Below are 22,173 nucleotides of genomic sequence, written 5' to 3' on the forward strand. Positions count from 1 at the left end.
TACATACCATTCAGGGCAAATTAGTATAGCAGTACAAAACCTGCAATAGAGACCTGGTAGGTAGATACTGGTACTTGTTAAACCCTGTTAGGGGAGTATAATAGTATGGACCACTCTGCAGAAGGCTCAAATAGATTAAGTTAAGACCCCTGCAACCTCACAGGGATTATGTAGTATGCCCAAATAAGCCTAGGAGTGGCAAGTAGGTCCGGAGATTTCAGAGGGTAAGAGGTAGTCTGTAGTGGGTCTTGGTAAAGGTACCCTCAGTCTCTATGCAGTAGGCTTTGGGCGGTATGCTGGATCCTTGGGGACTATGTGTGAGACAGGAGAACTACGAGTCTTACCCAGGAACAGTTTGCCGTCCCTCAGTTTGGTCTTGGTCTGGACCTCGTGCGAGTCTCCTGACAGTTCCAGGGAGCAATGGATCCCAGCGGGGAGTACCGGGAAGGTTCAGGGCTCAGGCACCCAGATGTCCCAGGTGGGCTCTCCCCCCCCCACCCCTAAAGTTGCGCAGGAGCCGGGATCCGGAGCTGAAAGGGGATCCAATATGGCAGGCGTTCATGCCACTGCAATGCTGGTCTGTCCGTGATGAACTCAACTAAGGATCACTAGGCAGTGCAATCAGGTTGCAATCCATCCGCAGGCACAGGAGCCTAGCTCTGGAGCAGAGCCCCGACCCTCCGGAGCTCAGGGAGGACACGGAGGCTCGAGTTTGGAGTCTGTTGTGGCGAGTGGTGGGCCGCAGGTATGTGGTCTGTAGAGATTATTCAAATAGAGCTATAAGAGTCAGAAGACCCGAGAAATAGGTTGCAGCTTACTTCTACAAAAGTATCATAGGCAATATGGGGTTAATAGTCGAAAAAGCTGTAGGTAAAGCGACTATATAACGCCTAATTATACAGAGCTCTTGCAAGGAGCGTCTGCTTGGTTTGGCAGTTAGCTCCGCCCCCTTCTGCATCAACTGTTTTACTCTTTTACTTTTCAGTTACTATTTTTGATTGGAATCCTAGATATACAACCCTAAACACTGATTTATAGGGAAAAGGAGCTGCTACTTAACATAGAACCATAAAATGTATGAGAATGTTATAGAAGAAGCCAGTGCACGTGTCATTTTCTAGCTATGCTTTATAATGACGCACAAAACACATTTTTTGCATTTTGAGAGGGTTTTTTTTTTCTTTTTTTTCAGCATTCTAAATTTTCTAAACTGCAATGACCTGCTGGAGGTAAAACAAACTAAATACTTTTTTGTGTAAGTGTGAAAGGCTCACATTTAAATACAAAAAGTTAAAAAAGACTAACGACTGCTTTGGTACAAGTGGAGTTTAATTTCAAGACCGGAATAATAGGATCTCGTCCAAAATTTGTTCTATATATTTACAGTTTGTGCAAGGAACTAGTTAGAACACAATGAAGGCTTTAAAAAAACATAAACAACAACAAAAAATATAAAAAAAATTACTTCTACTTCAAAGCATGTGTTCCTATGTACCTTTCAATCTGATGCCAGAATATCACATTAAAGGGACATGAAACCCAAAAAAATTATTTCATGATTTAGGTAGAACGTACAATTTTAAACAAATTTCCAGTTTACTTCTATTATCAAATCATTCTCTTGTTGAAGGAGCTGCATTGCACTACTGGTTTCTAACTGAACACATGAGTGAGCCAATGACAATCAGTGTATATATATATGCAGCCACCAATCAGCAGCTGGAACCTAGATTATGTGCTGCTCATGAGCTTTCCTTGATAAACCTTTTAGCAAAAGGATAACAAGAGAAGGAAGCAAATTAAATAATAGAAGTAAACTAGAAAGTTGTTTAAAAGTGCATACTTTATCTGAATGAAAAGGAAAAATTAAAGAAAAAAAAAAATGGGTTTCATGTCTCTAAGTGTTTTCTCCTGGAGAGACCTAGCACAGTGGTGTGTTACTTGTTAAGTTATTAATGGGAATGTTATGTCTTCTGACACAAGAAAGGTACTGACCTGCTGGCAAGTGATCTGCATTGTTAGATTTAAAGGGCCAATTTAATACTAACTTTATATGCTATGGTTCATTAGAGCATATCATTTTTGCATTACTGATCTGAGCTTTACTATGTGTTTAACTTCTACAAATAGAGTTGCCAACTGTCCTCCACAAAAACACTGGGCAACCTGTAGGTGACTGATTTGGGAGGTAGGTGACAGGTGAGATCATTCTATAGCCATTTACTAATTTGGAAAATGAAACGCTTAGTAATTATTTTCTCTGTTTGGCTGTGGGTAATGCACTTAGTGATTTGGTGGCTCAGCACATATGCCTCTTGTCATTGGCTCCCCTGTCTTCAGCTAGTTCCCAGTAATGCATTCCTGCTCCTACAACAAAGGATAACATGAAAATTAAGCAAATTTGGTAATAAAAGTAAAGTTGTTTAAAATTTTATGATCTAACTCATGAAAGAAAAACTGTTTCATGTCTCCAACAATTCTGTACCTATTTGTTTAGTGCCCACTGAACATAACCCCTTCATATGGCTACTTATAGTGTATTATGAGTTGGAAAATTGATCTGCTAGTGTGTAAGTGTTCTAAATGATAACTGTTACAACTGCACTGAACACTGAATAAAGCTCATCTCAGGGGCGTATTTAGGTTTTGTGCTGCCCTAGGCACTCAAAATTCTGCTGCCCCCCCCCCCACCCCAGGTTTAAGGCCTTTTTTTAGACATAATATCTTTGGGGCAGGGTGTAAAAATTAAAAAAAAATAATGTCTTTTTAAGTAGATGTTCACCAGGGCTTGCATTCACTCAGGTCACACACACACACATATATATATTAATACATTATTTTGAAAGTCAGATGATTAAAATGTTTATATCAGAAAAAAAACATCCTTCACTGTATGATAGTTTGTCAGTAGGTAGTTGTTTAACCTTAAACATCTTCTTTGGTGATTGACAGTTATTTAAGCAAAATATCTGCTTGGATAAATATGTAATGAATATACAAACTGGCCTTTAAAAGTACTTAAAAAATACAACAGTAGTTATGATAGGTTTAGGAATTGTATCGTAGGGGATAAAGTCACATGATACAATCATAATAAAGTATATACTTGTATTGTTTCTGAATGTATTAAATGCATACAACATATTTTTAGTTGTGTTTTAAGTCACATAGTTGTATAGATTCAGCAATAAATACTTATTCTTTGCATGTATGACAGATCGACAAACAGTAAATGTACAAGTATTTAGTGACTAATCCGTTTAAGTATTTTAATGTCTAATGAAGATGTATTGAAGGGAGAAAGGCATATGGTGTTTCACAGTGGTCACGGTGTAGTGCACATTGCACTGTGTAGTCTCTGTGAGTCTCAATCACGCGGTGGAGCCAGGAAGAATACTGAATTCCCTCTCAGTCCAGGCCATGCTGCGCAAGTGAGCTCCGCCTCCACTGTTACCACGTCATGCGCACCCACATACAATCCCATAAGATAGCAATAGCCGGGCCCTCGTTGATTTAGCCACCCAGCCCTGAGTTCAGTAGAGTGGCCCTAGGGACTCAAATTCTGCTGCCCCTTAAAAATCTGCTGCCCTAGGCACCGGCCTTGTTGGCCTATGCCTTAATCGCCCCTGGCTCATCTACACTGAATAAAGCTCATCTACACTGAATAAAGCTCATCTACACTGGATACATCATTTGCTATACTAGTATTTCTACTGGCATCAAAACGGTCTCAAAAGGATGTTCAACTGCTGTAACTGGCACATGCATAATTTAATTTTATATATGAATAAAAATGTGTTTATACCAAACCAATAATAATGTATTATACAGACCAAGGTTTGGAAACAAAAAAAGTTAAAGGGACACAAACCCCTTTTTTTTTTCTTTCTTTCTTGATTCAGATAGAACATACCATTTTAAACAACTTTCTAATTTACTTCTATTAGATTTTCTTTGTTTTCTTGTTATCCTTGTTGAAAAGCAGGGATGTAAGTTTTGGAGTGTGCACATGTTTGCAGTACAATGCTATACTTTAGCAAGGTCACTAGATGGCAGCACTAATTCCTGTCACGTAGTGCTTCAGGCAAATGCACCCTACCTACCTAGGTATCTCTTCAACAAAGAATAACATGAGAGCAAAATAATAATAGAAGTAAACTGGAAACTTTTTTTTAAAAAAATGTTATTCTCTATCTGAATAATGAAAGGAAAAAAAAAATTTGGTTTCATGTCCCTTTTAACCCCTTAGTGACCAGACCATTTTTAAATTTTCTTACCTTAAGGACCAGGGCTATTTTTACATTTCTGCTGTGTTTGTGTTTAGCTGTAATTTTCCTCTTACTCGTTTACTGTACCCACACATATTATATACCATTTTTCTCACATTAAATAGACTTTCTAAAGATACCATTTTTTTCATCATATTTTATAATTTACTATAAAAAAAATTATAAAATATATGATGAAGAAATTGAAAAAAACACACTTTTTCTAAATTTGACCCCCAAAATCTGTTACACATCTACAACCACCAAAAAACATCCATGCTAAATAGTTTGTAAATTTTGTCCTGAGTTTAAAAATACTCAATGTTTACATGTTCTTTGCTTTTTTTTCTCCAAGTTATAGGGCAATAAGTACAAGTAGCACATTATTTCCAAACCATTTTTTTTTTTTTTCAAAATTAGCAATAGTTACATTGTAACACTGATATCTGTCAGGAATCCCTGAATAACTCTTCACATGTATATATTTTTTTTAGTAGACAACCCAAAGTATTGATCTAGGCCCATCTTGGTATATTTCATGGCACCATTTCACTGCCAAATGCAATCAAATAAAAAAAAATCGTTTACTTTTTCACAAACTTTTTTACAAATCTTTAGGTTTCTCACTGAAATTATTTACAAACAGCGTAATTAGAAGGCCGCTAAATGCTGCTGCGCCCCACACTTGTATTATGCCCAGCAGTGAAGTGGTTAATTAGGGAGCTTGAAGGGTTAATTTTAGCTTTAGTGTAGAGAACAGCCTCCTCCCTGACCCCCCCCCCCCCAACAGCTCTCTTCCCTCCCCACCTCAATTGTCACCACCATCTTAAGTACTGGCAGAAAGTCTGCCAGTACTAAAATAAAAGGTGTTAGTTTTGTTTTTTAATATATAATGCAGTGTTGGACTCCCCCAAACGGCTCTCTAACCCTCTACCACCTAAAAAAGGTTATTGCAGGATGCCTCAATATCGAGGCATCATTGCAATAATCTAGAAGAGATCACGATTGCTTCCAACATTTCATACCCCTGAAGTGCCAGGTCATTAACTGACATCCTTTGTAGGACCTGCCTGACACGTCCTCGGTCGCCAAGGGGTTAAATATTTCTTAATGAGGAGTCCAATGCAATCTTTATTAGGAATTGCAATCAGGATCAACCTAAAAAATAACAAGAAACGGATACATCCAAAGTGTGATTCTGCTTTCAATATAATTCAGCACTTTTCCTTTACAGAGTTTCTACTCATGTGGTGCTGAGCGCTCATCAGCTCTGTTTATAGCGCAAGCAGCTGTACACCTGCAATGTGTGAGAGTCTCTATTGCAATTGCAAAGCAGTTTTAATCCACACAGTTTCCAAGCTGCTGCTGCTGTCATGTAGTGCAGACCCTTCCTTGTGATTCACCTGCTGACAAGGAGAATGTTTGTGCTTGCGGTAATTCCCTAGTGATTTATATACCTGGTATCCAGTTTTGCCAGAGGTTTTTTTTTAAATAGAGCGCTATAACCAGAGCTAATGAGAGCTCTGCACCATGTGAGTAGAAACTCTGCAAAATAAGTGAGGTTGATCCTGATTGGAATTCCCAATAAATATTGGTCTGTATAATACACTATCATTGATTTAATATTAACACATTTTTATTCATATATATTATATTCACTTTTTTTTTTTTTGCATGTTTGGTTACATTTTTAGTCACATAATTTTATTATATGATTGACATCTGCTGCTGACAGACCACTAACAGATAGTGTAGTTATACATTTGAGGTTTTGCATAGCTAAGAGATTATTAAACAACTCAACATGTTGATTATTGCTTTTGAGGTCTGTGTTTTGTAGAACAGGTAGTATAGGAACAGCATAGTCTTTGTGAAATGTGTCTTTATTGGCAATTTTCACACTGAGTTTACTGTGTAAGGATACTTATCATATTCTTTAAAGTCCCTTTAAAGGGTCACATACAAAATAAATGTTTTAAAAAGTTCACAATTAAGGGAGTGTTCACCATTACTAAATTGTCAAAATAGAGAAAGCAGTAAATTACTGTACTGTTTTTCTAAGCAATCATAGTTGGTTCAGGCAATAACAACTTTATTGAAAACACAAGGGTTATAGAATTTGCTTTTTGACGTCTCTTGGATGTGTGGGGCAAGCACCATTTTTATACAAAAAGCATATGGAGTCTAAAGTGACAACATTCACAGGCAAACAGCTGATTAGTGTCCATTGCATTTAAAGTGCTTGCAGGAATATGCTCTCTCTGGGCAGGGCCATCTTTAATATTGACTGGACCCTGGGCAAAAAAAATCTTGCACCCCCCACCCCATGCAATTTCGCTCTCCACCCCAACATCGCAAAAAATAACTAAATCAAATTTTTTTTTAATTATTAGCCCAGCAGGATCATCCACTGCTTGGCTAATCATTAAAAAAAATGAAATAAATTGCAATATGTGAAACTGGACCTAAGCAGTACTAATAAGTAATTAAATATATAAATTCCTCCACTGTGGATTAATTTAATATTCTTTTGAATGTGATTCTGGTGTGAGGTTAGCTGGTTAAAGAGATTTAGGGCAGCCAAAAGGAGCAAAGCAAGGTAAAGACTGAGGAGGAAGCATGGAGGTGCAGACAAATATAAGTTTACTGACTGGAACAGCAGAACTACTATGGGAAGCTGTAAAATCTGAGACGGAGAGAAAATAAAAACTATAAAAATAAACCTTACATTAATGTGTGAAGTATCAGCATGACACTATACATCAGCCACAGCAGCACATGTCGCTTCTTTGCTAGGAACAAGTTCCCTCTCACCCTGAACTAGACAATGCTGCATGGGGAGGGACGTGTGTGCACTCACTTATTCTTCCCATTGACACCTTTCTACAAAGCACTGTTCCCCTAACAAACTTCAGTTAGTTGATCTTAGGGCCACAGCAGAAAGAGCAGGGCTAAGGGGACCAGTAGACTGGATGCTGTCTGTCCAAGGCTGCATGGATACAGTGTGAGATGAGTCACACAGCCTCAAGACTGAAGAGAGCAGTGTATGCAGCTGCAGAGATGCTCAAATCCTGAGGTGCCTGCCGCTCCAGCTGCATGCACCTACAGTCAGCCCTACCCAGAAACAATCCCCACAACCAGAGCAGTTACCTGGTAACAGTGGTAACCCCAGCAGGACCTTTTTCTGATGCAGTGGAAATGGCTGGATGTTGAGTTTGGGCTTTGCATTCAGTGCTGCACAGTGCACATCTAAAACAGCACATGGCAATAGCTTGGCATGTCACCGGCACGGTCTGGCACAGTTTAAAAAAAAATATAAGCAGAGTACTTTTGACTGTGACAGTATTAGGACTGAATGTGTGTGTTCCCCATGTCACATCAGCAGTCTGGTATGTGCCCTGGGCAGCTGCCCCTTTTGCCCTGTGTTTAAGATGGCCCTTTCTCTGGGTCACTGCTTTTGGATATTGATTACATAGCTTTTCTATAGCCAGTACGGCTGTGATCAAATTGTCAGCTACTTTTGCTTATTGAAATCACCGCCATTACTATTTCAAATGACAAAATAAAGGAGCTATGTGTACAAAAATGTAATGCACTCCAGCAGGTAAAGCAGATCATTGGGAATATAGTAAAAGAAAATATTTTACAGTTCATTGTTTCTTTGAAACGTGTCACCAGGTAATGAAGGTATTTTCTTTTTTCTTTCATGTAATTAGCAAGAGTCCATGAGCTAGTGACGTATGGGATATACATTCCTACCAGGAGGGGCAAAGTTTCCGAAACCTCAAAATGCCTATAAATACACCCCTCACCACACCCACAAATCAGTTTTACAAACTTTGCCTCCTATGGAGGTGGTGAAGTAAGTTTGTGCTAGATTCTACGTTGATATGCGCTCCGCAGCAGGTTGGAGCCCGGTTTTCCTCTCAGCGTGCAGTGAATGTCAGAGGGATGTGAGGAGAGTATTGCCTATTTGAATGCAATGATCTCCTTCTACGGGGTCTATTTCATAGGTTCTCTGTTATCGGTCGTAGAGATTCATCTCTTACCTCTCTTTTCAGATCGACAATATACTCTTATTTATATACCATTACCTCTGCTGATTTTCGTTTCAGTACTGGTTTGGCTTTCTACAAACATGTAGATGAGTGTCCTGGGGTAAGTAAATCTTATTTTCTGTGACACTCTAAGCTATGGTTGGGCACTTTATTTATAAAGTTCTAAATATATGTATTCAAACATTTATTTGCCTTGACTCAGAATGTTCAACATTCCTTATTTTCAGACAGTCAGTTTCATATTTGGGATAATGCGTTTGAATCAATCATTTTTTTTACCTTAAAAATTTGACTTTTTTTTTTCCCTGTGGGCTGTTAGGCTCGCGGGGGCTGAAAATGTTTCATTTTATTGCGTCATTTTTGGCGCGGACTTTTTTGGCGCAAAAAATCTTTTCTGTTTCCGGCGTCATACGTGTCGCCGGAAGTTGCGTCATTTTTTGACGTTCTTTTTCGCCAAAAATGTCGGCGTTCCGGATGTGGCGTCATTTTTGGCGCCACAAAAAGCATTTAGGCGCCAAACAATGTGGGCGTATTATTTGGCGCCAAAAAATATGGGCGTCGCTTTTGTCTCCACATTATTTCAGTCTCATTTTTTCTTTGCTTCTGGTTACTAGAAGCTTGTTTATTGGCATTTTTTCCCATTCCTGAAACTGTCATTTAAGGAATTTGATCAATTTTGCTTTATATGTTGTTTTTTCTCTTACATATTGCAAGATGTCTCACGTTGCATCTGAGTCAGAAGATACTTCAGGAAAATTGCTGTCTAGTGCTGGAACTACCAAAGCTAAGTGTATCTGCTGTAAACTTTTGGTAGCTATTCCTCCGGCTGTTGTTTGTATTAATTGTCATGACAAACTTGTTAAAGCAGATAATATTTCCTTTAGTAATGTACCATTGCCTGTTGCAGTTCCCTCAACTTCTAAGGTGCAGAATGTTCCTGATAACATAAGAGATTTTGTTTCTGAATCCATCAAGAAGGCTATGTCTGTTATTTCTCCTTCTAGTAAACATAAAAAATCTTTTAAAACTTCTCTCTCTACAGATGAATTTTTAAATGAACATCATCATTCTGATTCTGATGACTCTTCTGGTTCAGAGGATTCTGTCTCAAAGATTGATGCTGATAAATCTTCATATTTATTTAAAATGGAATTTATTCGTTCTTTACTTAAAGAAGTGCTAATTGCTTTAGAAATAGAGGATTCTGGTCCTCTTGATACTAATTCTAAACGTTTAGATAAGGTGTTTAAATCTCCTGTGGTTATTCCAGAAGTTTTTCCTGTTCCTAATGCTATTTCTGAAGTAATTTCCAGAGAATGGGATAAATTGGGTAATTCATTTACTCCTTCTAAACGTTTTAAGCAATTATATCCTGTGCCGTCTGACAGATTAGAATTTTGGGACAAAATCCCTAAAGTTGATGGGGATATTTCTACCCTTGCTAAACGTACTACTATTCCTACGTCAGATGGTACTTTGTTTAAAGATCCTTTAGATAGGAAAATTGAATCCTTTCTAAGAAAAGCTTATCTGTGTTCAGGTAATCTTCTTAGACCTGCTATATCTTTGGCTGATGTTGCTGCAGCTTCAACTTTTTGGTTGGAGACTTTAGCACAAGAAGTAACAGATCATGATTCTCATAATATTATTCTTCTTCTTCAGCATGCTAATAATTTTATCTGTGATGCCATTTTTGATATTATCAGAGTTGATGTCAGGTTTATGTCTCTAGCTATTTTAGCTAGGAGAGCTTTATGGCTTAAAACTTGGAATGCTGATATGGCTTCTAAATCAACTCTACTTTCCATTTCTTTCCAGGGTAACAAATTATTTGGTTCTCAGTTGGATTCCATTATCTCAACTGTTACTGGTGGGAAAGGAACTTTTTTACCACAGGATAAAAAATCTAAGGGTAAAAACAGGGCTAATAATCGTTTTCGTTCCTTTCGTTTCAACAAAGAACAAAAGCCTGATCCTTCATCCTCAGGAGCAGTTTCAGTTTGGAAACCATCTCCAGTCTGGAATAAATCCAAGCCTTCTAGAAAAGCAAAGCCTGCTTCTAAGTCCACATGAAGGTGCGGCCCTCATTCCAGCTCAGCTGGTAGGGGGCAGGTTACGTTTTTTCAAAGAAATTTGGATCAATTCTGTTCACAATCTTTGGATTCAGAACATTGTTTCAGAAGGGTACAGAATTGGTTTCAAGATGAGACCTCCTGAAAAGAGATTTTTTTCTTTCCCGTGTCCCAGTAAATCCAGTGAAAGCTCAAGCATTTCTGAATTGTGTTTCAGATCTAGAGTTGGCTGGAGTAATTATGCCAGTTCCAGTTCTGGAACAGGGGATGGGGTTTTATTCAAATCTCTTCATTGTACCAAAGAAGGAGAATTCCTTCAGACCAGTTCTGGATCTAAAAATATTGAATCGTTATGTAAGGATACCAACGTTCAAAATGGTAACTGTAAGGACTATCTTGCCTTTTGTTCAGCAAGGGCATTATATGTCCACAATAGATTTACAGGATGCTTATCTGCATATTCCGATTCATCCAGATCATTATCAGTTCCTGAGATTCTCTTTTCTGGACAAGCATTACCAGTTTGTGGCTCTGCCGTTTGGCCTAGCTACAGCTCCAAGAATTTTTACAAAGGTTCTCGGTGCCCTTCTGTCTGTAATCAGAGAACAGGGTATTGTGGTATTTCCTTATTTGGACGATATCTTGGTACTTGCTCAGTCTTTACATTTAGCAGAATCTCATACGAATCGACTTGTGTTGTTTCTTCAAGATCATGGTTGGAGGATCAATTTACCAAAAAGTTCATTGATTCCTCAGACAAGGGTAACTTTTCTGGGTTTCCAGATAGATTCAGTGTCCATGACTCTGTCTTTAACAGACAAGAGACGTCTAAAATTGATTTCAGCTTGTCGAAACCTTCAGTCACAATCATTCCCTTCGGTAGCCTTATGCATGGAAATTCTAGGTCTTATGACTGCTGCATCGGACGCGATCCCCTTTGCTCGTTTTCACATACGACCTCTTCAGCTCTGTATGCTGAATCAATGGTGCAGGGATTACACAAAGATATCTCAATTAATATCTTTAAAACCGATTGTACGACACTCTCTAACGTGGTGGACAGATCACCATCGTTTAATTCAGGGGGCTTCTTTTGTGCTTCCGACCTGGACTGTAATTTCAACAGATGCAAGTCTCACAGGTTGGGGAGCTGTGTGGGGATCTCTGACGGCACAAGGAGTTTGGGAATCCCAGGAGGTGAGATTACATATCAATATTTTGGAACTCCGTGCAATTTTCAGAGCTCTTCAGTCTTGGCCTCTTCTGAAGAGAGAATCGTTCATTTGTTTTCAGACAGACAATGTCACAACTGTGGCATACATCAATCATCAAGGAGGGACTCACAGTCCTCTGGCTATGAAAGAAGTATCTCGAATTCTGGTTTGGGCGGAATCCAGCTCCTGTCTAATCTCTGCGGTTCATATCCCAGGTATAGACAATTGGGAAGCGGATTATCTCAGTCGCCAAACGTTGCATCCGGGCGAATGGTCTCTTCACCCAGAGGTATTTCTTCAGATTGTTCAAATATGGGAGCTTCCAGAAATAGATCTGATGGCGTCTCATCTAAACAAGAAACTTCCCAGGTATCTGTCCAGATCCAGGGATCCTCAGGCGGAAGCAGTGGATGCATTATCACTTCCTTGGAAGTATCATCCTGCTTATATCTTTCCGCCTCTAGTTCTTCTTCCAAGAGTAATCTCCAAGATTCTGAAGGAATGCTCGTTTGTTCTGCTGGTAGCTCCGGCATGGCCTCACAGGTTTTGGTATGCGGATCTTGTCCGGATGGCCTCTTGTCAGCCGTGGACTCTTCCGCTACGACCAGACCTTCTGTCGCAAGGTCCTTTTTTCCATCAGGATCTCAAATCCTTAAATTTAAAGGTATGGAGATTGAACGCTTGATTCTTAGTCAAAGAGGTTTCTCTGACTCTGTGATTAATACTATGTTACAGGCTCGTAAATCTGTATCCAGAGAGATATATTATAGAGTCTGGAAGACTTATATTTCTTGCTGTCTTTCTCATCATTTTTCTTGGCATTCTTTTAGAATTCCAAGAATTTTACAGTTTCTTCAGGATGGTTTAGATAAAGGTTTGTCCGCAAGTTCCTTGAAAGGACAAATCTCTGCTCTTTCTGTTCTTTTTCACAGAAAGATTGCTAATCTTCCTGATATTCATTGTTTTGTACAAGCTTTGGTTCGTATAAAACCTGTCATTAAGTCAATTTCTCCTCCTTGGAGTTTGAATTTGGTTCTAGGGGCTCTTCAAGCTCCTCCGTTTGAACCTATGCATTCATTGGACATTAAATTACTTTCTTGGAAAGTTTTGTTCCTTTTGGCAATCTCTTCTGCCAGAAGAGTTTCTGAATTATCTGCTCTTTCTTGTTGTTCTCCTTTTCTGATTTTTCATCAGGATAAGGCAGTGTTGCGAACTTCTTTTGAATTTTTACCTAAAGTTGTGAATTCCAACAACATTAGTAGAGAAATTGTGGTTCCTTCATTATGTCCTAATCCTAAGAATTCTAAGGAGAAATCGTTACATTCTTTGGATGTTGTTAGAGCTTTGAAATATTATGTTGAAGCTACTAAGTCTTTCCGAAAGACTTCTAGTTTATTTGTTATCTTTTCCGGTTCTAGAAAAGGCCAGAAAGCTTCTGCCATTTCTTTAGCATCTTGGTTGAAATCTTTAATTCATCTTGCCTATGTTGAGTCGGGTAAAACTCCGCCTCAAAGGATTACAGCTCATTCTACTAGGTCAGTCTCTACTTCCTGGGCGTTTAGGAATGAAGCTTCGATTGATCAGATTTGCAAAGCAGCAACTTGGTCCTCTTTGCATACTTTTACTAAATTCTACCATTTTGATGTATTTTCTTCTTCTGAAGCAGTTTTTGGTAGAAAAGTACTTCAGGCAGCGGTTTCAGTTTGAATCTTCTGCTTATGTTTTTCATTAAACTTTATTTTGGGTGTGGATTATTTTCAGCAGGAATTGGCTGTCTTTATTTTATCCCTCCCTCTCTAGTGACTCTTGCGTGGAAAGATCCACATCTTGGGTAATCATTATCCCATACGTCACTAGCTCATGGACTCTTGCTAATTACATGAAAGAAAACATAATTTATGTAAGAACTTACCTGATAAATTCATTTCTTTCATATTAGCAAGAGTCCATGAGGCCCACCCTTTTTTTGTGGTGGTTATGATTTTTGTATAAAGCACAATTATTCCAATTCCTTATTTTATATGCTTTCGCACTTTATCACCCCACTTCTTGGCTATTCGTTAAACTGAATTGTGGGTGTGGTGAGGGGTGTATTTATAGGCATTTTGAGGTTTGGGAAACTTTGCCCCTCCTGGTAGGAATGTATATCCTATACGTCACTAGCTCATGGACTCTTGCTAATATGAAAGAAATGAATTTATCAGGTAAGTTCTTACATAAATTATGTTTTTTCCTTTCAATATTCAGACTGAATTATATTGGAAAGTTGTTAATAAATTATATATTTTATTACATTTGCTTCATTCTTTTGGTACCCTTTGTTTGAGGAGCAGCAATGCACTGCTGGGGGCTAGCTGAACACATTAAGTGAGCCAATCACAAGAGGCATATGTGTGTAGCTAGCAATCTCCAGCTTGCTCCAAGTAATGCATTATTGCGCCTGAGCCTACCTAGATATGCTTTTAAATAAAGTAAACCAATAGAATGACCCACGTTAGATAATAGAAGAAAATTGGAAATGTTGTTTTAAAATTTGCATGCTCTGTAAATCATGAGTTTAATTTTGACTTTTATATCCGGTTAACGAAATTGTATCCTTAGTTTTCTTCTATCCTTTGCTCATGGATTTGTACATCTAATAAAATAAACATTTCCTTTTTCTAGTTTTATGCAATAAACTTAAGTAGAAGCAACATAGGAGAAAAATTGCATAGCAAGATCTTAACATAGTTGAATGCATTATTCATGTCACAAACAAGATTGTATTTTCAGTAGACCGTGCGGTAAAATGAAGGCTAATGTTTTAAATGGGCACCTAGAAGCCGAAATTGTCAGAATGTTCTGTTTAATCAATCAATCTGTGTGTATTGCAAATTGAGAGCGGTGAAGTGGTAATTGGATGGTCAGATGAAAAGCACAGATAGAGGCATATACCGATGCATTCATATAATATAAGTGCGCACTCGGAAGTGCAACTTACCTCTTCAGTTTTTTTTTTTTTTTTACATGAACCGGAGCCTAAACAACAACTTTACGATTTACTTTTATCATCAAATTTGCTTTGTTGTCTTGGTATTCTTTGTTGAAAACTAAACCTAGGTAGGCTCATAATTTATAAGCCCTTGAAGGCTGCCTTATCTCATTCAAATTAGACACTTTTTTTCCACAGATAAACAGTGCCTACTCTTGTGGAGTTATTTATGAGTCAGCACTGATTAGCTAAAATAAGTCTGTTAAAAGAACTGAAATAAGGGGGCAGCCTGCAGAAGCTTAGATACAAGGTCATCAGAGACAAATTTAATATAACCATGTTGGTTATGCAAAACTGGGGACTGGGTAATAGAGATTATCTATATTTTTAAACTATAGCAAATTCTGGAGTAGACTGTCCTTTAAATCTGCCTCTCTTTCCCCATTGTCCTCTTCTTGTTCTGCTAGGGTAAAGAGCGTGAAAATAAAGGGACTGAGTTGTAGACTTCTCCCCTAAAACCACAGCTGAATTCAGCATAACTATCTTTTGTTTTTACGTTTCTGTGAATCAAATAAAAGCTTTGTTTGCAGGTTGTGGAAACACCTCTTTGAGGTTAAAATATTCAATTATGGTGAGTAGCTAGGGACTGGTATAAAAGAGCTCCTGCACATATTAACTAATCACTGTGCAGCCTGTAGGAGAGTCAGAAATTATGCTTTCCAGCTTCTCTAGATGGAGTGGGAGAAGGAGAAACATAATTTTCACAGAAAAAAATGTGCAAAATCAAGTGCATTACAAAATGATTTTACTGTAAATAATTCAACATTTTGGTCTAGATTACAAGTGGAGCTCTAATTTATTGCGTGCCCATAAACGGGCAAATTCACCCCTTTAAGGGCATGCCATACATAACCAGACATTACAAGTGGCTGGTTATTGCTACCGCGAGCTCGTAGTAGCAATTAACGCTCATAAAATTAACCAGAGGTCAGACCTCTTAATTTTTTAAATATCCCCCAACTGCCCCCCACAAAAAAAATTGTATAGTGCCTTTAAATAAAACATTTTTTTTACATTTTTAACAAACAAAAAAAACAAACTGAGCAGTTTTTAGGGGTAAAAGTGCCTTTACCTTGCGGTCTATGGAGATCTGTGTGTTGCCTGTAAATATAGATCTATATGCTTATATTGAATGTATTTTCTTTCCATAGTAATGTATCCACCTGCCTTGCCTTCTCTGGCATTCGGCCCCATTTACCAGTCATACTGATCCTAATCCAACAGCATTAAATTGTCGTACTGTGGAATTGTCAGTGTGACCTGGCGCTTGTGACATTTACATACACTATATTGTTTCAGCGCAAATTTGGCTAGATTACCTTTTTTCCAGCCCTGAAAGCATTAATGGAATAGAATATTATAGGTAGCTGAGGCTAAGATTCCTGATTGCATTTTGTTATACATACCAGTCATATTAATACTGAAATTACTGTATACATACCAGCCATATTAATACTGAAATTCTGTATACATACCAGTCATTCTTTTGCTATCTTTATTTGAAAAGCAGGAATGTAAAGCTTAGGCACCCGCTCATTTTAGGTTCAGCACTCTGGATTGTGCTTGCTTATTGGTGGCTACATTTTAGCCACCAATCAGCAAGCACTTTCCAGGTGCTGAGCTAAAAATAGGCCAGCTCCTAAGCTTTACATTCCTGCTTTTCAAATAAAGAAAGCAAGAGAACGAAGACAAATTTGATAATAGAAGTACATTAGAAAGTTGCTTAAAATTGCATGCTCTATCTGAATCCTTAAAGAAAAAAAAATGGGTTTAGTGTCCTTTTTTAAGTTTCATATTAAAATATATAAATGTTCTTTTTACTACACCTTTAAACGGGTGGTTTCTTTTTCATGCTACAATAACCTATTTTACTTTCCTCCACAGAATATATTACTTCCTGAATGTTTTTACTCCTTTTTTGACCTGAGAAAAGAATTTAAGAAGTGCTGTCCTGGATCAAATGATGCAAGTGAGCTGGATATAGCAACCATGGCAAGTTGTATCCTTTTGATTACTGTACAATGTAAAACAAGGAGTGCTGATTGGTTTATTTGGATTTAGAAGAATCAACCACCATAATGCATGTTACCTCCTGTGGGAGTAGGGGAGTCTAGTTTCAGAATTTTTTTTAAAGGGACATAAAAAAACACATTTGCTTAATTCTCTTGATATTGTTTGTTGAAAGGCCGGGAATGTGCAGGTGTCTGGATATATATTTGGCAGCAGTTTTGCAAGAATGTTATCCATTTGTCCATCCATGAGCTTTAGGTGGCAGCACTGTTTCCTGCCATTTAGTGCACCAGACACGTACCTATTTATCTCTTCAACAAAGAATCCAATGGGAACTAAGCACGTTTTGATAATATTAGTAAATAGAATAGTAAACTTTTTTTTAAATTATATGATGTCTGAATCACAAAGGAAAATCTTTTGGTTTCATATCCCTTTTAATATTTGATAAGGAACTTAAAGGGATATTAAACGGTAAATAAATGCTAGATATAGTTCTGTATTCAAAGCAAAGATTAGCCTGAGAAGAATATTTAGATATTTTTTTTTTAAATCCATATTGAATACATTATTGTAAAGGTTTAGTTTATATAAAGTAACGAGCGCTGCGAGTTTTGCAGCTTAGGGTTTCCCCTTTTCTCTACTTTTTTTTTTTTTGGCAACCTGGGACGAAACTAAAACGGACAATGAAAGAGAGTGTGGAATATAAGATTATTGTAGTTTTTTTATGGTGAAAAGGTGCAGAGATGTCGTATGTATGGTTGTGAATAAACATATATTTTATATAAGACTACTGGCATAACTCACAGCTCTGGGTACTCACCTGGCAGCTGGTTTTATATCCAGTGACTCAAGCACTTAACCCCAAACATGCCTGGGTTCAAAGCTTAATAGGGAAAATCACATAAATATCTAACTTAGAATAGTCCACACTCTCCTAGATGCACACAACACCTAATTGAAGATTTATTTTATATCTGTCCAAGTGCCGCATCGGGCCTCTTCTGTACGCATTTTCTTAGACACATGCAAAACATGAAGGTGGACTGGCAAAACTCACAACTCTGTGCTTTTTCTTCTTCCAACCAAACAAGCTGAGATACAAACGTATGTATGTATTTATGTGTGAGCAGCACGTGTCTATCTCTTACCAACATAAAATGTAAAATCGATAATAGAACATAATTTTGCAATGTTGCTGATATTCATTACATAGTATGTCGCAGAGGCAAATTCATGAGCATATTTGGCTTATTCTGATTTAGGCTTGTGCCTATGGCAACGGTTTTGTAGGGGTGGAATATTTTTTATTATTATTATTATTATTATTATTATTATTATTATTAGTGGGCAGCAGTTTCAATTTGGTTATTTTGTTTATTTTTATATTGTATTGGAATTATCCACCTTAAACCACCAGCGGGGAATTGTTGTTGGCACCCTCGCTTTCGATAACATGCACAGTGCTTAATATTCTAGAAGCAGTCCCTTCCCCTTCACTGTGCCCATGCTCCATCACTAAAGTGTGTTCTGGGACTCAGTGCCATGCTGATCCTAATTATGCCCTTGGAACAGCATGATGTGGCCTCCCTGCCCTTGCTGGTGATACTGTGCTTCATGGTGCCAGAGAAGTGCTGGCTGGGAGCACCACACTATAACAGGAGCATCCAATCTGATTTATTAAGGACAAAAAGGGATGATAATGTAGTAAGTAATAAAGGTTGCTGTAGCATTCTCAGTGTGTGGGAAGGTTCTCAGGACTGGTGGAGGGGGTAAGGAACATTGATTATTAGAGCTTGATTGCAAATTTGGGGTACAAATGTTAACCCATTATGTGCTGTTATTTGCTATGTAAGCCTTTTTATTGTTTATAGCCTTTTTCAGAGCTTATTTTAGCAGTACCTTATGGTATTACTGTTTACCTTTTTTGAAGGTTAGTCAGTTTTACATTGTGTCTTTGGGTTAACCATTTATGTGCTTTATACTGCTTATTTGCTTCTGTCTATCTCTGGTACAATGATGCATCTCAGGCCTCTGGTCCATCAGCTGATTACCTAGAAGAGAGATCCTCTGTTAGTCTAACCCTGTTTTGTAAGGCGTTGCACTGCTCATCTATGTATCTTGTCTAATGCTAATCCTAAACAGGGTAAAAAAACATTGTGCAGTAAAACCCTATCAGAGTTGCTTCCAGGAGAGTTCATCTGAACTTTTCCTAAAATTTAGGATTTTATTAACTCGGCTATTAGTGAGGTTTTATCTTGGTTGTCTCCAGTTGTTAAGCGCAGTTGTTTGCACGGATTTGAAGGTGGTCTTTCGCTAGCCATTTTAACTTCCCTGAGGAGCAGCCACTCTGTTACTTACTAATAATTAGGGTTTTTCTGACTCTAGGACTCTTATTCTGAGTCTCAGGACCGTTCTCCTGAGGCAGAGAATGTGTCCTCCGATTTGAGCACTTTCATGCCATATTGCAAGAAGTTTTAATGACTTTAGAGGAAAAGGATTGTAGTGCTACAGTCAAGCATTCTATTCAGAGGATTGATACATTTTTTTTTATTTTTTTTTAAGGCAGCTCCTAAGCAGCCTTCCCCTTTTCCTGTGCCTGATTCAGTTTCTGAAATTATTTAAGGAATTGCAGCAACCACGCATTCTCTACCTTCTGTTAATACAGAGATTTGAGAAAACTGTTCCTAAGGTAGATGCAGCTATTTCTGCTTTGGCCGGGTATACAACTATTCTAATTATAATTATAATGTTCTGTAATTAGTACTGGCTATAGTTCCCTGCTTATAAAGTGATCATTAAATTATATATATATATATATATATATATATATATATATATATATATATATATATATATATATATATATATATATATATATATATATATATATTTATTCTGTTAACAAAAGTTTCATTGTTTTGCAGTTCAGGGACACACCCATTGAAAAACATTGAGTATGTTTATCTTACCTCCTCGGGTCAGGGTTTTGAAGTCTGGAATTTCAGCCTTTTCATCCTGACAGGGGGGGGGGATCAGATTTAAATTACAGTAAAAGCATGCGCAATAAATAATGAAAATACATTGCAATGTTTTTTGTTTTTTTTACTGTGCATAATTTAAGAACAATTTGTTTTTTAATGTCTCTCATTGAAGAATCCCAGGCATGTTGCTCAGCAATTTTATTTTGTTTGTTAAAAAAAAAAAAATCACAATAACCATCAGGATACATCATATGAATTTAATAGGAGACATCAAGTGATTGTTAGCAGAAAGCTAAATAAATGGTTTACGCTAAGTATAAAAACTACTATTCTGTTAGACTCACTGCGGAACTAGCACAATGTGAGTGCTAGTAATATCCGTGTGCTGCCTGCACCTTCATTGGCACTGTCTAGTGTTGGCTTATGCAGCCTGTAACAGGAGTCCTACCTTGCCACTCCTCTGTTGATTCTTGTGATCTGTTGACCTATCCGGCCTCTTACATCCTTGTTTCTTTCATTGCCTTGCAAGGTGCGTAGAGCAACGAGCCAAGGCACAAACTGATAGTAAGGCGGTTCTTTATGGTTCTGCATGTGACACGGTTTTCCCTTCTGTTCACGTGGTGAGTAGGTATTTACTGACATCTGTAATCACTTGGCCAACATCCTTGTGTTTTTCTCCTAGTAAAAAGACTGCAAATAGTTTGTCATAAAACTTCTTTGAGCTTCTGTAGATGAGTAAAGCGCTCATAAAACTCTGTGAAATCACAACTATATTTGCAGTTTAAAGGGACATGGAAGTAAAAATGAAACTTGCATGACTTACATAGCGCCTACAGTTTTAGAATAACTATCCAAATGACCTATATTAATGTACTTTTTTGTCTTTAACACCTGTTATAGGTCAGGAGCTTACATTTATCTTGAGCTCTATAGGCCCCCAGGTAACAAATTACAGGTGGACAAGCTTCCCTGTTAGGGTACCTGTCCATATGCCTTCAGAGCTTACAAGGCAGCACATTTTAACATTGCACAAACAAGTGCTTGCTTAGCCCTGACCCCTGCTATTGCACAACCAATATAGCGCTCCCACCTCTGTGGTGGCACATAGGTTAGGTAGCTGTGGTCTTAATGGGATATTATACACTAGATTTTTCTCTACATAAATGTTTTGTAGATGATCCATTTATATAGCCAATACAGATTCCTTTTTTATTTATTTTTTTAAATGTAGTTTTAAATTACATTGCTCTGATTTTCAGACTCCTAACCAAGCCCCAAAGTTTTAGGAGCTTGCTCCTGTTTGTGTGAAGGAGGGGGGGGGGGGCTGTCTGTTTTATTTTTGCTATACAATCACTTTCAGTGGGTGTTCCAGCTAATCTTTTCAACAGTGCTAAACTGGGATCTTCTAAGTAAGTTTTTAAACGGTTTTACACTGGATTTTTAGATCAGTATCTGTGCATATTATTCTTTTTAGTAGTGTCTATTACATGCAGTTATATGAAAATGTGTGTATACTGTCCCTTTAAGACCACAGCTTCTTAATTTGCATTTGCAGGCTCATATTAGCAGTTATGCAGAAAATGGCTCCAAAGCTGCTTCTACAGCTTGGTAAATAGGACTCTTTATGTATAACCTTGTTACAAACGTTGTAAACGCCACCACCATATAGTGCTCAAAACATGCATATCCCTTAGCATACCTCAATATATTCCCTTGGAAATAAAAGAAAGTCATTTGAAAACAAGTAAATGACACTTTAAAAGTTTAACAATGTGTCTGAATAATGAAAGCTAATTTTTTGCCCCTTTTAATGTTAATCTGTTAATTAAAAAGATATACGGCTAGATTACGAGTTTTGCGGTAAGAGCTGCTCGGTTCTAACTTGCAAGTTATTTCCACCGCTCACCTCCCTATAGCGGTTTTTACCTATTACAGGTTTGCAAAAACCTGGCGTTAGCAGGCAATATGTAAGCGTTGAGCAAAATTGTGCTCCATACTGCACTCCAATACCAGCGCTGCTTTGAGCTGGTTTTACATGCTCGTGCACGATTTCCCCGTAGACATCGATGGGGAGAGCTGGCTAAAAAAAAGCCTAACACCTGCAATAAAGGAGCGTAAAGCTCCGTAACGCAGCCCCATTGATTCCTATGGGGAAACAAAAGTTATGTTTACACCTAACACCCTAACATAAACCCTGAGTCTAAACACCCCTAATCTGCCAACATCCCTATACTATTATTACCTAAATAATTCCTATTTAAAACTAAATACCTGTAAAATAAACCCTAAGATAACTACAATATAACCAATAGTTATATTGTAGCTAGCTTAGGTTTTATTTTTATTTCACAGGTAAGTTTGTATTTATTTTAAGTAGGAAAAAGTTACTAAATAGTATTAACTATTTACTAACTACCTAGCTAAAATAAATACAAATTTACCTGTAAAATAAAACCTAACCTATCTTACACTAACACCAAACCTTACACTACAATTAAATAAATTACCTGTAAAAAAAAATAAATGCAAACTCTCC

At 37.6% G+C, this 22,173-nt stretch overlaps 1 protein-coding gene and 1 long non-coding RNA gene across 5 annotated transcripts in view; one reads left to right on the forward strand and one right to left on the reverse strand.

Annotated features, from left to right (window-relative positions):
- Positions 1-22,173, forward strand: part of ESRP1 (epithelial splicing regulatory protein 1) — a 202,597-nt gene that overhangs the window by 64,024 nt on the left and 116,400 nt on the right. For all 3 annotated transcript variants that reach the window (XM_053715208.1, XM_053715209.1, XM_053715210.1), the window contains exon 4: positions 16,528-16,642. In XM_053715208.1, coding sequence (XP_053571183.1) covers positions 16,528-16,642 — 115 coding nt within the window. The remainder of the gene's footprint in view (positions 1-16,527; positions 16,643-22,173) is intronic.
- LOC128661056 (uncharacterized) lies at positions 1,897-20,196 on the reverse strand. Of its 2 annotated transcripts, XR_008402604.1 has the most exons (4): positions 20,086-20,196; positions 19,626-19,671; positions 18,576-18,707; positions 1,897-2,367 (listed from the first exon to the last, which is right to left on the reverse strand). It is a non-coding gene; the product is annotated as an uncharacterized LOC128661056 (long non-coding RNA). The 2 variants fall into 2 exon arrangements; XR_008402603.1 differs by lacking the exon at positions 19,626-19,671 and having other exon boundaries at positions 20,086-20,183.

This window comes from Bombina bombina, chromosome 5, assembly GCF_027579735.1.
Source record: "Bombina bombina isolate aBomBom1 chromosome 5, aBomBom1.pri, whole genome shotgun sequence".
NCBI lineage: Eukaryota > Metazoa > Chordata > Amphibia > Anura > Bombinatoridae > Bombina > Bombina bombina.